Consider the following 18,271-nt stretch of genomic DNA (forward strand, 5'->3'; position numbering starts at 1 on the left):
CAGGATTAAAATGTTAATAAGTACAGTTATCACTAATATGACCAATAACGGAATAGTTAGTTACGATAAAGGGTTGTTATATTTTAATGTTAACGTCAGACGGTGTGATTCACATAGACAATACTAGTGCATTGACTTGACATATCAAATATATAAGGATGAGGCTTAGAAACAGGGAAATGCGAGGCTGTTTCGGGCCGAATCCTTATATCGTTGATATGTCAAGTCAATGCACTATTATTGTCTTTATACTGCAATCTACGAAAACCATTTTCAATTGTTGTTTAGTGTGTTAATGTTATTTATTTGATTTAAATATTGGGGGAAATCCCCCTTTAAAAAGGCCTCATAACACACAGCAGGAGAAATATACAACACGATGAAATATACACAATTACCTGTTAAAAACCGCAATCAATGGTGAACGAATTCGTTTGTTTTAAGACAAAAATATCAACAATAAACATAAAACATAATGATTTATAGGTTGCAAACAAAATATATTAACACATGAAATATGTTTTTTTTCCAAAAATTGTAAAAGAAACAAGTTTGAGTCGTTAAACGCATCGTTGTTTACATTGGAAGCAAGAACAGGTTGTAGAGGTCGTGTGAATAAATAAATATAATTTAGACAATGTCTATTTAAATATTCATGAGGAAAAGTGATATCAGGTCAGTGACTGTATATGACATAGAAATATACGGTCAACGCATTTTGACTGCTCAAATAGAACAAGTGCAGTATAAAATAAGATAACTCTCCACCACGGACCAAATAAACTCATCATAGATACTAGGATTGAAATTTCATATATGCGCCAAATGACGTAGATGCAGGCAAGAATATGTCACTGGCTGGCCTTCAACAATAAGCTGAATCCACGACGCACAGCAAGCTATAAAAATATCCAAAACGTGAAAACTAACGGCGTGGTTTATGTACAAAGCAATAAACGCAAAATTGATGTGATACATGTATATAGCAACAAGCGACAACTACTGAAAGAATGATGTAATAGCACAACCTAGGTACAACCTATGAAAATCAGATAAAAAGGGATGAAACCCACCAAAATCAATACAACTAACATAAAACAGTTTACAAAAACACAAAAGATTTGGGAGAACATGCAACCACTAAAAACTGATTCAAAACCAATAAAACCTTATAACAAAATATGTATCTAAGACTTAAATATCAATCAGTACACAACCAAAATCCAATAGATGAAATGTATATACGTCATAGATAGGCCGTTAAAATCCTGATTTTATGTACAGATAAGCTCCAACAAAAATTAACTATATGTATGTGTTTAAAATCTCTCTGGCGTAAAAATTAAAACAACAAACAGTTCTTTATTCTTATCTTAACACAGGCATTGTTTTGAAACAGCTTATTTCATTCTATATATGTATACCAAGAAACTAGTATATGAATTGACCAATGCCCTAGAATCTTAGTTGTCTTACATCTGAGATTTTTAATTAGAATCATATTTAATACAGGCGAACACTGACTTGCCTTTATCTAAGTTTGTCGGATTGAACAAGACAACATTGTAATCATAGCGTATGTAAGAAGTATGTCCTAAATAATACGTAATTGATTGATTGATTAGTGTTCAACGCACTCCCAACGTTCATTTTCTGTTTTGATGCGGTAAATGACATCGTTGGAGGCAGCTGGAGTGCCCGGAAAAACGTTTTAAAAAGGCCATTCAACAAATGATCATGAATTTAACATGGTTTAATTTTTTATTCTTAGTTTCTAACAACCTCTCAACGCCGTCGACAGAATCATCACCTACAACTTCAGATCAACAAGGTAAGAACGGAACAAAGAGCGAGACATTGTACATGTTGTTTTAGTTTGTCAAGAGAATAAAAACAAAGGTTGTTGTTACTATTAATGGATTATATAGTAAAGTGAATAAAGATTGTATGATAGTGTCGAGTGTAATACGATATTAATCAAATCGAGACAATTAAATTACGAAGTTTGATACGCGAGTCTCGCAATTTAACTGTCGAGAATGGATAAATATCGTACTATCGATTTGGTGGTGGAATTTGTTTCTTTAAATATTTGAAAATACAAATGCAGACATCTCAAACCTTCTTTTCAAATGATCTATGAAAATAAATGTCCTTTCTATGTGATGTCATCAGGGAAGGTTGCCTTTTCTTGACGCCATAATAGGTAATTTAGAGTAAAGCAAGAAAATTTAACGTCATAATCGAATTTTGACCAATCAAGAAATGAGATCAAACGAACCAAACGTTTATTGATTATATGTTCCGGACCATATGAGTATTCGGACCATACGCGTATAGTCATGACCATATGCGTATACTCATAAAGTCCAAGCATACGCGTATGGTCGAGCCATATAAGTATTATACTCGTTTGGTTATTCACGGGCTGGACAATATGAGTATTTGGACCATATAGATATTTTTTTTCAAATATGCAATAGAAACGTTTCAATAATACCATGACCTCTATCTTAAAAAAATTATGGTAACGTATTAATTTTACAATTCAAAGGCTGCATAAACATAAAATATAGATACCACAGTCAATTGATCTTAGTTATCATCGCTTATTATATTTTTGCATGCATTTACTTCCACACGGTCAATAACGGTACCATATCTTTTCTGCATTTGCAGTCTTGGTTGTGCACGAACTTTTTCAATACACATTTTGCTTGCGAGTGACAAGCTAGTTTTCTTTGCAGCTGCGTGCAGTGATATCGATGTTTCAGGCCATTCCGATGTGTCTACGGTGTTTTTAAGAAGCTCTAGATCTCTAATATCGTAACATGAATGCAGGACACCATATTTACACATCAAATTAAATAAACTGTGGTCCTTGCCAGTGATGTCATCTAGTTTACACAATAAACGTGGTAAATCACTAGACCCGGTATACGTAAAGTAACAAAACTTCCTTTTACAATATGTGCATTTGATTTTGACATCTTCCTATTGCACTTAAAAATAGTTAGTAAATTTTATTTGATTAATCTTTTTTATTATTGAAATATGATAAAATGACATTTTTGATTACGTAACAACTAGAAGGATCATACCTTGTGAAGAGTTTAAAAATTGAACGTGTAAAGTACCCCGACCATATGAGTACGGTCGGACCATACGCGTATGGTCGGACCATATGAGTATATACCCATATGGTCATGACCATACGCGTATGGTCCAAATACTCATATAACATATATATAACCAACAGGTGAAGAAAAAGATAAAGGGCGTTTAAGAATTCGAGAATGGCAAATAAAGGTTGCCTAAATGTAATGTTTTTGACTAACTTATTTGTTTCATTTAGGCATTATTGAAGAGACATTGATTGTCGAAATGTGCAACGTTCATGTTTTTACTACCACTTGTCGATGCCTCTGCTAGTGGACTGTTAGTCTCCGAGAGCACCAATTATTCAAGCATTACAAAATAATGTAACTGTTATTAACAAATAAACAGGATAATATAATCATGACACTTGAGTGCAGAAAGGTTCCTTGGTGATTTCACTTTGACGTTATAAATATGACGAAATTTACGTACTCGATGAAAATATGTTATAAAGCTTCCGCCGATCTTGAACTGGTTTCTTTTGAAACAAGTAACATGTGAAAAATAATGAGACAAATATAATGTTACTACTTTCTTTCTTTACCAAAGAACTTTAATGTACATACATGATTTTTTTTAAGATACATGAAGAGAGATGAATATTATTTTGTATTTATTTAAAGAGATTGCTTTTTTTCATTAAAAATATGGTTTTGAACATTCGGGAAATATTTTCCTTTAGACGTTAGGGAAACAGCAATCAATCAATCGTTTTAAACATACATGTCTTTTTGACAGGAAGTTGTGTTGGATATTACAATGGATGGAAAGGAAGTATAACCTCGCCAAATTATCCATACAACTACCCTAACGACCAGAGATGTTATTATTATATTAATGGTCATGAGGGTTACATCATAAGTTTGACGTTTACAGATTTCAATACAGAATCCTGCTGCGATAACGTCAAAGTAAGTGCAAAATATTATCGAAAGAAAATAGATGAGTATGGAACACTTTGCCATGTTTACTTAGCTCACACTTTGTCAATTGCATGTACAACAAACTTTGAAATGTTGGTGCAGACAACGTGACTACAAGATAAGATAAAATACATTTAACCAAAAACGTCAATATGCATAAATGAAAGCATTACGAACAAACCGAAGTACATAATGACCTCGACGATCATTGCTGAATTTTTATGAATAGTTATGGCAAATATCTAAAGATTTTAAAGATAAATTCACCTTTGATTGAAGCACCACAGATGAGTGGGTTGTAGTTGAGAGCCACATTTTTGTTTAAAGTAAATCATAAGCCTGTTATATTTGGTCAGATAGGTCATATAACATTGCAACCCACCAACATTCAAAATATGTTTAAGGGATGTAAAACACGTATTAAAATATCTGTGGTTCAACAGTTGCCTTAATATTGTATTTATATGCAAAATAGACTTAGCATCATAGTCTGGGTTCCGGGTACATATGAAGTAATGTAACAGAAAAGAAATAATAAGTATTTGATAGTCAAATTCTTAATAATGCCATAATTTCAACTTTTTCATTAAGTTTATATCTAGTTGGAAAGAGCAATCGGTTTTAAAATTTGATAAAAAGTGAATTATGGAAGCACAATTGGTATAGAATGCAGGCATATTCTAAACAGACATACTTGTATTTACAGGTACGTGTATATGACACACTTTTAAATAAATTACATGTCTTTTCTTTCATATAGGTTTATGATGGAGCAAATACATTGTATCCATTATTGCTTACTTTAAGAGGGGTAATTGATGAAGAAAGAAAAGTCGAATCCACAAACAATAGCATGGTGGTTTATTTTTATAGTGATTATAGCATTACAAAATCAGGATTCAGAGCTGTTTATACATCATATATCAAAGGCAAGTCATACTCCACAGTGGTATACAACAACAGACGTATTATTTGCTTAACATACAATTGAAAGCAATATCGAGTAATCTAAGATGAGAACATTCGGATTTCGGTGCTAAAAAATAAAGAGAACAGTTGTATACCGCTGTTTGAAATATCTTAATTGATTGAGAGAAAACAAATCCTGTTTACAAACTAAAACCGAAGGAAACACATCAGTTATATCAGGAATATAGTTGAAACAAACATCCATCAAAAACAAAAACGCCAGTTTACATAGAAACTGACTTTTTTATAACAACTGCCATATTCCTGAATTGGAACAGGATATTCTAACCTGGTGTGATGGCTGACAAACCCTCCCGCGAATATGAGGTTTTAGTTATAAAAAATAGTTTCGGTGACGTATTCCCAAACCGACTTATTATAAATTCGTAGCCAGCAGAGTCAAATAGGGATTACTAATGATGTTTTATTTGTTACCAGTATCATATTAACGTGGTACATACACACTACATATGCTACAGGGAGATAACTCTGTAAAATAAAAAATCAGCTGGAAGTTGACGTCACTTCCCATTGTTAAGGAAATGTAAAGCTTCTTAATAATCAAAATTTGTGTTGGGCAAAACTTTATCAAATGAAATTTTTCCGATAAAGTGTATGGTTCATTTTGTTTTTTATAATTTTTATATTTTTGTTCAAGTGTCAAAGTGTATATTTTTGAGGTGTCGAAATTGTCAAAAACGTTTAAAATATGGAAAAAAATTACCATTATTGACTTAAAATACAAAAAGTATTTATTTAAGGGATCATAGCTTCATAATTTTTGAAGGAAGGTGGCAAAATATTTATTTTTGTGTTAATAGTTTTTTTTATGTAAAATTTGTAATTTTTCGGACCGATTTAATAAAAGAACAGGGCCAGATTTAACCCTTCGAGAAACAACTCCTTTGATTTCCAAAGATTTCTTTTTTTATATACTTAGGATGTGCTGTTGACCAAATACAATGCTCACCAGTATTGGAATGCATTTCTGTTTATAATCTGTGCGATGGGATTGAAGACTGTAGCAATGGATTTGATGAACAATATTGTCAAAACTGTAAGTTCTTTTTGTGATGAAAACAATGAAACCAACACGAAATGTATTGCATGCATAAAATTATGCTTGCTTAATCAATGTTCCCACTCATCCCACTTATCTAAACATTTGCTAGTTCAATCATTATAGAACAAACTTCAATTGGAACCATTTTTGAGGAATACAATTGAAAAAAAAATCTTCTTTGTAAATAAAAAAAAATATTAATTGAAACGAATGGCGTGGGCTATGTTTCTTTGTACCAGTGCGTGAGGTCATAATTAATATGAAATAGAAGATCAGGTATAATTGCCAATGAGACAACTCTCCACAAGGGACAAAAAACAAAGAAATTAACAACTACAGGTCATCGAATTACCTTCAACAATGGGCAAATCACATACCGCATAGTAAGCTATAAATTACCTCCAAATGACAAATGTAAAACAAATCAAACGAAAGAACTAACGGCCTAATTTTTGTACATAAAATGAACGAAAAACAGATATGTAAGGATTTTCTTATTCCAGGCATAGATTTCCTTAGCCGTATTTGGTACAACTTTTTGGAATTTTGGATCCTCAATGCTCTTCAACTTTGTAATTGTTTGGCTTTATAAATATTTTGATATGAGCGTCACTGATGAGTCTTATGTAGACGAAACGCGCGTCTGGCGTACTAAATTATAATCCTGGTACCTTTGATAACTATGTAACACATCAACAAAAGACAACCACTGAATTACAGACTCCGGACTTGGGACAGACACATACATACAGAATGGGCGGTGTTTAACATGTTAGCGGGATCCCAACTCTCCCCCTAACCTGGGACAGTGGTGTAACATTATAACATAAGAACGAAATATAAAATCAATTGAAAAGGGCTTAATTCATGAGATGGATACAAATAAAAATACTTCACAGAGTGGACGTAACATTTTAGTTTATTGATGTTACAAAATCTCATAAATCGATGATGACGGCAAATCCAGATATCCAACAAAAGATTAGGTAACTGCATGAAATGACAAAAAATAAACCATACCGGTCGAATAACAGGACACAGGTGCCTCAATATATATATATAACTGCAATCTTTTTCGTATTGAAGATCCCGTATGGTGTTTTTGAATGTCAAGTACGTAGATCACTTTGCATTGTTTTATATTCCATAATCAAATCTAATAAAGGAACCTATAAGAAAGACTTATTTTGAAACCTTAATTTATTCGTCAGATACATTATTGACAAGTACTCCAAGCACAATATTTAGTAGTCCTATCGCAACAGATTTCACCCAAGAAAGTACAACCCCATCAACTACTAGTAAAATAGGTAGGTAACAACAAAATATGTCAACTTGACTTAAGCATGTTAAGGGAACTGAAAGGATAGTATTAATTGTTTGTTGAAACATATTTATCCTAACAAGAAAACAAGAATAATATTATGGTCATCAGAGTTTGTACAGACGTTTTTGAGGGTGGAAAATACTTTGAAATGGTTAGGTTGACACACAAGGCTTGTATAATAAAGGTAAATTGATACGGTGCACAGAATGTATATATCAATATTCATAATTTACATCAAATCATTGATATAAAAAAGAAGATGTGGTATAATTGCCAATGAGACAACTCTCCACAAGAGACCTCAATGACAATTAACTACTATAGTTCACCGTACGGCCTTCAACAATGAACAAAGCTCATACCGCATAGTCAGTTTTAAAAGGCCTCAAAATAAAAATGTAAAACAATTCCAACGAGAAAACTAACGGCCTTATTTATGTACAAAATATGAACGAAAAACAAATATGTAACACATAAACACGCAACAACCACTGAATTACAGACTCTTGACTTGGGACAGGCACATACATACATAATGTGGCGGTGTTAAATATGTTAGCGGGATCCCAACACTCCCTTTAACCTGGGACAGTGGCATAACAGTACAACTTAAGAACGAATTATCATTTAAATAATTTTCAGCCGACGATTCAACAATGTTCTTAACAACACTGTTTTTTGTTACTTACATGACATTACATGTATGCAAATAATTAGTTATTGTCGTTTGGAGACTACAAAAAAGCATTACAGAACAAGTGATATTACTTTAATGAAATTTTATTATTTGATGTAAAATGAAGTCTTTGCTATTTTAAGATTCATATGAAATAAAAATTATTGAACATTCATTCCGCACATAAATTTAAATGTTTACATCACAAAATAACGGGAAAAAAGAATTTGATCGGAACAAAACGGAGTAAGCGATCCGTCATCAAAAATGATTCTCTGGAAAGATTTATTTTGCATGTGCAAACGTCCAACCATTTGAAAAGAAAATGTGTATAACATGGAATGTTAAAGTGTGTAAAACAAAAGGAACTAATTGCAAAACACAAACTCTATAATGATATCTAGCCTGATTAGTTTCAATCGCAATCTAATTAAAATTCAATCTCTCACTCGCTCATTTTTTTAATGCTTGGTCGCTGCGCAGCAACCAAGCATTAAAAAATGAGCGAGTGAGAGATTTAATTTTAATTAGATTGTTTCAATCGCACACTTTCAGACCTACAAAAAATAGACTGAGAGGGATGGTTGTCATAAATATTAATGAAATAAGGTAACATATATATAGATTGTCTTGATTTACAGAAATCCGACTTGTGAATGGCTCTAACTGCCTAGAAGGACGAGTGGAAATAAAAATGAATGGACTTTGGGGAACTATAGCAACCTCTAGTTTCACATATAGAGAGGCTGGTGTCATTTGTCAAACTTTAGGATACAGGTGTTATATTAAAACTTAATCAATTAATAGTCCTGAAAACTAACCAGTGGCGCTCGAATCACAACTTAATCAGAGGCTTAATCACATATTTAAAGGCAAAGCGCATTAGAAACTACAGGGAAAACGAATTGTGTAAAAGGTTCCTCATAGTGAGACTGACATTATGTCATCATTGAGGCTATAGATATGAAATTGGCACGTTTACCTCATGGATGCTGTTTTTGTTATGGTACGAAATGACTATGATTCATCCCAACAAGGCTTCATTCACGATTACATTGTTGGGATCCAGAAATTTTGAATTGTAAACTAGGCTTTCTATTGACTGGCCGATAGTAAATTCATTGACTTCAACGTCGAGCACCAATACAGAATCATTAGTTGTCTTAATTCGCATCTGATGCAATACATTTGTACCGTATTATTATTACATTTATGTTAATGCATAAATAATGATACGCCAACAGCCATTTATTACAACGCAAACGTTTCTTACATGGTAAGATATTGATGATTGTTTAGTAGAGTATGGCATTAATTAAACCTTAATATATACCATCCCAGCACTAAATTGAATTGTAAACAGATTAAAGAAATGTCATTGTTCACAGTGGAGACGGTGCCATGCCATTTAACTATGGATACTTCGGAAATGCTGACAGTGATGTGCCAGTATGGTTTAATTATGTATACTGTTCTAGTGGAAACTCAAGATTAGAAAACTGTTACCGTTCTTTGAATGGTCCTGGCAATCATGATCATGATGTTGGTGTTAGATGTAAAATAGGTGAGTGTAACTATGTAAATCTAGGGCTTTCAAATGATATCAAGTTCACGAATTATTGATTATTGCAGTAATATAAGCACTTTCATCATTGGAAAGGCAATTATTTGTAAAGACCAACATTTGCTTTTTGGGTAAAAGAAAAAGTCAGAAAACTATATCCAACGGTTGATAAAGTTAATTGAGATAAAATCGATTATTACTTATTTAGGTTCTCTGATGTCGTTTGCATATGTATTCTTATCCCCCTGTCTTTGACGTTTTGTAATAATCACTTTGTATATGTATCTAAATAAAGGCAACAGTAGTATACCGCTGTTCGACATTCATAAATCGATTGAGAAAAAAATAAATCCGAATTACAAACTAAAACTGAGGGAAACACATCAAATATAAGAGGAAATAACAGAAACGCAATACTAAAATGTAACACACACAGAAACGAAATATATAACAATGCCAGGATTTGGATCTTAAAATATGTAAATTGCTTGTAGGAGGCAGGGTATTTTTATACCACCCAAAATTTCGTCTGATACAATGTTTTTGACTCGTCTGTCCATATGTCTGTCAGTCTTATTATTGCACTCGATTAGTACCATGGTTCTTTCAACTGACCCATATATAAACTGGATCAACAAAAGCTTGGATAAGTATATCAAGTTTTGGCATTAATTGAAACATTATTTCCCGTTATTTGATTTTAAACAGCTATAAATATTCTAATTGGTAAGAAATTGTTTTCTTACAAATAACTAATTTTGAATATTCATCATGTGCATATTAACGTGAACAAATGCAATAACCAAGAATATTTACCGGACCTCGTCGTATGTTGCTCATCAGGAAACAGAAAATTCGCAATGTGATACTGAGAACTGCAATGTTTTGTTGATAATACATCTTGATAATACTGCAATTGAATATTTTTATTGTTTGTCTCCATAAAAATAATTTAATTATGAACTTAACTTTGTAATCGTTTTGTAAACAGGTGGGTACGGATCTGAGTATTATTGCTCTTTCCAGTCAGTCTGTAATTTCCTGACACCCTTTTCTACTAGTAGAGTGAATTGGTCCACCAGAAATGTAAGTTTTTTGTTTTATTAATTATAAAGTATGCTAATACTTTCTTTGACAATGGTCTTTGCTTTCATTATTTTAGCAGAGAGTTAAAACCAATTATCTCATTAAAAGCGTTATAGCGACAACTATTCATGATCATATGTATTCGATTTGCAAACGTGTTATAACAAAGGCAGAGATAAGCGTACCAATATTTGCATATTCAAAGTGTATTATAAATTAAGGTGGTACCTAACACTACATGGAGATAATCTGTAAAATCAGCAGAACGTTTTAATGGCGTGGTGTTGTTAAGGGAATATAAAGCTTCTCGATGATCAAAATAAGTTTTTGTCAAACTGCTATATAACCAGTGTATTTTTTTATGATTAAACGGTTAGTTCAAATATTTTGAAATTTTTATACTTTTGTCAGAGGGTCAAAGTAAATACTTAGTCAAAATTTTAAGAAAATTAAACGAACCAAATTAATTTTAGTTCAGGTGTTGGGTACCACCTTAAATTATTTCAGGACAATCATATATAGCGTTTTAATCATTATGGGCTGCATTAGATAAACAATAACGTTTTCGTCTATAGTTACCACACATAAAGTATTTATTATTTTATTAATTTCAAATTTGTCGTCGATCAAATACTATGCAATTTTAGAGTATTTGGATACTATACAATATAAAATTTTACAGTTTAACTTATGAAGACGAATGCTATTGCATATAGTAACGATGGCATACTATTACTTGAATTTGATTTGGCCTTATTTCATAATAATCGATAAATAACATTTCCCAAAAAAATGCCTAAACTTATTAGATTCTGAAGATAGAATTACAGATACAATATTATTCACTATACTAGTACAAGATTTCGCAAAATGTAACAATTTATAACGGTCATGTTTCCATTTAGTCTGAAATATAAATTCCAGAATGTATTTACCGATACAGATCTATGACCTTATCTATATTAATATTTTCTCAGGGTTGTACTGGATCAAGTTATACTGGTCCCTGTGGAGGTTATGATAATGACACAAATAGTTACTACATATATCTAGAAACCAGTTATGGATCCGCAGGAGATGCAGCCGAGCTGAAAACTTCAGTTTCGTTTGATGGTAAAACTACATTATAGAGCGCATATATATCATAATTCTGCTCAAGTCGTTTTAGCAGTATCTTTATCTACATGTTCTGTTTATATTGTTTATCACTGTTGACAAGAACAGATAATCAAAGTTGACACATATTTCAAGTTCGTATGTGTATCATTGAAGATTAAGTGTTGTTTTAATTTGGTATTTCGAATTTACGATTCCCCACTCGATATTCAAAGATAAACATTTCTTTCGCAATTCAAGTTCTACAAGCTTCTACTAAATGTACCTCGATAAAGATAAACAGACCATCTGCATGTTTGTTTTAATTTTGAATAGCAAATTTCACTAGATAAGTTTTGTTAGATTCAGATTGCTTTCGCTATGACGTTATCAGCATTTTTCATTCTTTAAATATTTCAACAAGTAACATGTTGTTGCACCTTGTCATTTTCCATGTAATAATTTCAACATTATTCTGAGTGTTGGTATGTGTTTGTAGATATCTTTGTATATGAAAACAAAAGCATGTGCACATGATTTTGGCTTTGCATTTAATTTTGTCAAAAGTTTAGTTTAACGTGCTGATTAACCAAATTAAAAAAAATGTATTGATAAGCGAACCCTGAAACTAAATGCCAATAACTGAATAAGTCTTTATTAAGCGTAATTCTTATAAAGACTTTCTCAGTATATGACATATCTTGGAAAAATATTTTTTTCATCTGATGTAATTTGTAAGTGCACCTACAGAGTAACTGACATGCCAATGTTCATAGTTTGAATATCTGTAAAGATTCGTTTCGTCAGTTTGTCGAACAGTGATGATTGGAACAAGTCATTTTCTTTATTAAACTTTAAACTGCTAAACCATCTCGTTTGGATGCCTTTACATATTTTTTTAAAGCCAACACGAATGTACCTTCTATATCCTAGGGCAATATTGTAAAGGGGCCTAATGTTCCCTGTCCTGTTATGCACCAGTCAGTCCGTTCGTGCAATATCAAGTACAATTTGTGGTTTTAGTTAGTTTGTGATCACATGTTAATTGTGAATATTTAAACCGTAATAGGATACTTAAAATTTAAATGTGACAAATAGGGGTTCAATGTTTGCCATTTTTTCTAGATACTTATGAACATTGGTTAATAAAAAAACAACACACATTCAGTACACATAAATATAACTGAATGTGCAGATGCAAACTTGTAAAGTATATTAATATTTAGGAAAGGCATACTAAGTCTTATTAAATATTTTTTTATCTATTAAACAAAAAAAAGTGAATAATCATTTCTTTTCGAATATGAATTTCGCAAAGGTTTTACCATATTTGAGGTGGAGGACAGGAGTAAGGGAGACAGGGAGAAAGGGGGTAGGAGAAAGGAGAAAGGAGAGGAAGGCTGGGAGAAAGGAGAAAAAGTTGGAGAAAAAAATAAAATATGAAAAAATAAAATATTTCTCTTTTTTTCCGGTAAATTAAAAAAAATAAAATAAGGAGAAGAGGGGTAGGAGAAAGGAGAAGAGAGGTGGGAGAAGGGAGAAGGGTACCCCCTATCCTCCCCCTCATATTTGTGTGCTATACCAGAACATAAAATTTCAATATATAGAAAATATCAGACGATGCAAATTGGACGAGGAAGACTTTAAAGCCATATAAAGTATAGATAATACGAAAAAAACATTTTTAACAAATTCACATGATTTTGTGTGTTGTCATTTCAGTATGGCCGAGATGTTTATCATTTTACTACCACATGTACGGTGATACAATAAATGAGCTTCAGGTCAGGGTCGTGAGCAGTTATAGCCAAAACGGAACAGTTATCTGGTCAAGCAGGAATAACCAAGGAAATATTTGGCATTTTGTTAGTTTGGATATATCACCATTACTCGGATTAGAGGTAACTTCTTCTTTCTTTAAATTTAAATCAACTTGCCGCTGTTCATTTTGTACTGAAGTCCTTTTTACAATATTTGAATAAATGAGTCCAGTTATGTATTTCTATAACACATCTTAATCAAGTTAGAGCATTTCGAAACGGATGCTAGTACAGAAAATCACATAAATACTTATACATTATGCAAAACAACAAGCTTTTATACAATTTAAAAGCGCAATTATTGTGTATTGTGAGAAAAACTTTAAAGAATGATACAAGTCTTTCAAAACAAAACAAATATTCTCTTTAGTTGATTTATGATTTTGGACAAACAATAAAAATAATCTTGCAATTATTTGTTCAGAACTCTAACGAGCAAGCTATTAAAATAGCACTTATAGCAAATCTAGAACCTTTCTTTTTTACATTAGACATTTTAGGTAGTATGACCGTCTTTCGCCATCTTCGATTGTAAAAACAGAGAACATAAGGTGCAAATTTTCAATCAGTTAGCAAAATGTGATGCAGGAATGCAGATACCAAATATGAATTTATTTTAAAGAACAAATGTCTAAGATTTAAACTTCAAGTGTAGATTATTATGCTTGATTTTTAGTGTTATAAATTGGCATTCAAAAAGGGTGTTACTCTGAAATAGTGTGTTTTCTGAAAGAGTCTAACTTGAATTTTGATATTTTGTATTTGTGCCTGACAAAAACGTACGGTAACCCTATTTTTTCTTTTAATATTATCATGTATTATATAAATCTGTCTGTTTTCAATAGTTTCATTCAGTTTTGCTTCTAATCACATAATGATCCCTCTGTATATTCAATACAAAATGTCTCCTTTTGTCATCTGTACCTTGAGATCTCTGATCCGCGGTGATCTTACCTTTTTGTTATATTTTTGTACATATATCAATATAAACTACGTTCTGACAAGTATGAACAATATTTTATCATTCAAAATTTATACTCCCATACTACTTTAATGTCAAAATGTCAAAAGACTTACAAATGTATGTCGTACACAGACAACAACAAAATCAAACGTTGAAGGCCGTATGGTGACCTATCTATACTATTAAACGAGAAGACCACATTTTGTGTGTCGCTTCTCTTCCTTCCACAATAAATTAATCATCATGCCTTTGTGTTCTATAGGTAACATGCATAGTCGCATTTGTCATCCATTCTTATGATTATTCAGATTGAGTTATTTTTTTGAGAAAAACGACAAAAAAGGAGTCCGGATATTGATTCCGTCATCAGACTGACTTTTAGTCATAGATATTACTTCCGGTTAGAAAAACGCACAAGTACAACCAATCGTATGATAGATAACAAAAAAGGAAAAATAAATAAGCCAATCAAAGCGTTTTCCATATTATGGTGTTTAGATCGCAAGAACCACAACTATTATACCTCCTTAGAGAGGACGATTATACTACTTTAATATATAGAGACTCTCTGTATTATGTCTGTTTTCTTTGAAATGTTTACTATTTAAGGGGTCATACCAATTGCATATATTAAAATAAGTAAAACATGTGGAAACAAGAATGTGTCCATAGTACAAGGATGCCACATCGGCACTATATTTACTAAGTTTCGAGTTGAGTGGACTATATGATGAAATCATAATCTTTCAGTCAGTTTAATTGAAGTCTGGAGCTGGCATGTCAGTTAACTGCTAGTAGTCTGTTGTTATTTATGTATTATTGTCATTTTGTTTATTTTCCTTGGTTACATCTTCTGACATCAGACTCGGACTTCTCTTGAACTGAATTTTAATGTGCGTATTGTTATGCGTTTATTTTTCTACATTGGTTAGAAGTATAGGGGGAGGGTTGAGATCTCACAAACATGTTTAACCCCGCCGCATTTTTGCGCCTGTCCCAAGTCAGGAGCCTCTGGCCTTTGTTAGTCTTGTATTATTTTTATATTAGTTTCTTGTGTACAATTTGGAAATTAGTATGGCGTTCATTATCACTGAACTAGTATATATTTGTTTAGGGGCCAGCTGAAGGACGCCTCCGGGTGCGGGAATTTCTCGCTACATTGAAGACCTGTTGGTGACCTTCTGCTGTTGTTTTTTATTTGGTCGGGTTGTTGTCTCTTTGACACATTCCCCATTTCCATTCTCAATTTTATAACTTCATCAAAAACTACCTCGACCAAAAAAATTTAACCTGAAGGGACAAACGAACGAACAAACGCACGGATGTACAGACTAGAAAGCATATGCCCATAAATGGGGCATACACATTTATTGTTGAAAGTGAAAGTAGTGATTTGGCAAAAATGAAAATAGGGTAGAGATTAGAGGGAGACAGGACCTTTATCGGGACGTCGGGATCGGGTGTTTTTTAAGCTCGGGATTTGGGATTGATCCTTACGGGTTCCGGAAATATATTTTTCGATTTCGGGATTTCGGGATATGAATTTCTTTAAATTCTGCATCTCGGGATTTAATGTTTTTAAGCTTGGAATTTCGGGATCAGAACCCCTCCGACCACCACTCAAATTAGCCTTAGTCGTTCTTAATCATTTATACAAGATTCATATCCTACCATTGGCATGTTAATTAGGCTCTCAAAAGAAAGAAAAAAAAACACTGATGGATTGTCATAGAAGCATATTTTATTAGACTAAAAGAAATAATGGTCTATTTATAAGCAGTTACATTTATTTCATGTTTGAAGCGGTGGACATTTTCAATTTAATTTGACTTTTACCAAAAGATGCATTGTAGCAAAGGCAAAGAATAATTGTGGTCTGAGGCCAGAAACACGAAAATAATAAAATTTAACAGAAAGGAAACAAATATCGGACTTTGGAAAAATGGAGAGGGCTTTTGATACCTCTTCTGAAATTCTCCATACATAATATCTTTTACAAAAAATCATCCTACAACATTTCACAAGCTGTATATGCCCGCGATTTCGCGGGTGTGTTCTAGTAGTTGTTAATGTCTGTGTCATTTTTGTCTTTTGTGGATAGTTGTCTCATTGGCAATCATACCACATCTTCTTTTTGATACTAATTAATATTAACATATCACTTCAAAAACCGAGATTTCAATGATTTTTCAAGGTACACTCAGTTCTGATGGTAATTACATTGTACATGTACTTCGTTTCAGCTGCAAAAATGTCTTTTGTGACTCAAATCCTTCAATAAGAAAGATCTTTTGATTGGTCATAAATGTATCATAACTTGCAGAACATAAGAATACATTGATATCAACCTGATCTTCATACCTTATGTTTGTTTAGGTAAAATTTGTTGGCATGCGTGGCTCATCTTATACAGGTGATATTGCATTAGATGAAATTAAACTAACAAGAGGAACATGCGGTAGGTAGCATTACATTTAAATATTTAAAAGTACAGTTCTGATATCATTCCGAGTACTGTCTCCTTCATAATGCTCGCGTCCAACATATTTGAAAATCCTAGTACGTTGAAAATATGATTTGATATAAAATGAAGAAAAGTAACACAATGTTTTATATATAAAAAAGAAGATGTGGTATGATTGCCAATGAGACAACTATCCACAAAAGACCAAAATGACACAGACATTAACAACTTTAGGTCACTATACGGTTTTCAACAATGAGCAAAGCCCATACCGCATAGTCTGCTATAAAAGGCTCCGATAAGACAATGTAAAACAATTCAAACGAGAAAACTAACGGCCTTATTTATATAAAAAAAGGGACGAAAAACAAATATCTTACACACAAACAAACATGAATAAAGGGGCGGGGTTAAACATGTTAGCGGGATCCCAACCCTCCCCCTAACATAGGACAGTGGTATAACAGTACAACATAAAAACGAACTATAAAAATCAGTTGAAAAAGGTTTAACTCCTCAGATGGACAAAAATACAAGTGGACGTGGCCGGGTACTTATACATCCCAAAATCTTTATTTGGGTAAGTTGATGCAAGCATACGAATTGTATTGTGTTAGCGGCATATACATTTTAAATACTATATCATATTAATGTGTAAATACCTTAAGTATGAGCTATGAAAGCTTAGTTGTTCGCGAATTTTGCCTAGTAAAGTTCAAACAAATATACTTCACTGTGAGTTAGCATTCAATAGCTATTACTATCCTATAGATTTACAACGGTTGGTGATATTGTTAATTCATAATCTCCATTGAAGCGCCGGATTACGAAGGTTGTGATAATTAATTAGATTAATGCTTTATTTGTATGCGAGTGTGACATCCCATTGCACTATGTTCAATTTCAAAAAAATTATCGAATTAAAAACCAAATGTTCAGAGAACAATTGAAGGTCTCCCCAGCCATGAAGATCTATTTTGATATAAGAATATTAAAATTCGGTTTAAAATTACATTTCCAACGTCGAATGATAGCTTATTGTATGTTGATTAAAAAATGGTTTCTTTACAATATTATGAGATATTTCTTTTCACTTATCGGTTGAAAATGTCACATCCGGTATTCTTTGATAGTTTACTTGACACTGATTCCAAAGATCAT

General features: G+C 32.4%; 1 protein-coding gene across 1 annotated transcript in view; it reads left to right on the forward strand.

The window, feature by feature from the left end:
• LOC143053736 (uncharacterized) overlaps positions 1 to 18,271 on the forward strand; it is a gene marked incomplete at its 3' end in the record, with an annotated part of 72,064 nt that overhangs the window by 41,917 nt on the left and 11,876 nt on the right. The window contains exons 13-23 of the mRNA XM_076226519.1: positions 1,772 to 1,831; positions 3,898 to 4,070; positions 4,843 to 5,011; positions 5,992 to 6,108; positions 7,326 to 7,424; positions 8,759 to 8,894; positions 9,506 to 9,681; positions 10,673 to 10,767; positions 11,745 to 11,880; positions 13,585 to 13,763; positions 17,023 to 17,104. Of these exons, the coding sequence (XP_076082634.1) occupies positions 1,772 to 1,831; positions 3,898 to 4,070; positions 4,843 to 5,011; positions 5,992 to 6,108; positions 7,326 to 7,424; positions 8,759 to 8,894; positions 9,506 to 9,681; positions 10,673 to 10,767; positions 11,745 to 11,880; positions 13,585 to 13,763; positions 17,023 to 17,104 (1,422 nt within the window). The remainder of the gene's footprint in view (positions 1 to 1,771; positions 1,832 to 3,897; positions 4,071 to 4,842; positions 5,012 to 5,991; positions 6,109 to 7,325; positions 7,425 to 8,758; positions 8,895 to 9,505; positions 9,682 to 10,672; positions 10,768 to 11,744; positions 11,881 to 13,584; positions 13,764 to 17,022; positions 17,105 to 18,271) is intronic.

This window comes from Mytilus galloprovincialis, chromosome 12, assembly GCF_965363235.1.
Source record: "Mytilus galloprovincialis chromosome 12, xbMytGall1.hap1.1, whole genome shotgun sequence".
NCBI classification, from domain to species: Eukaryota; Metazoa; Mollusca; class Bivalvia; order Mytilida; family Mytilidae; genus Mytilus; species Mytilus galloprovincialis.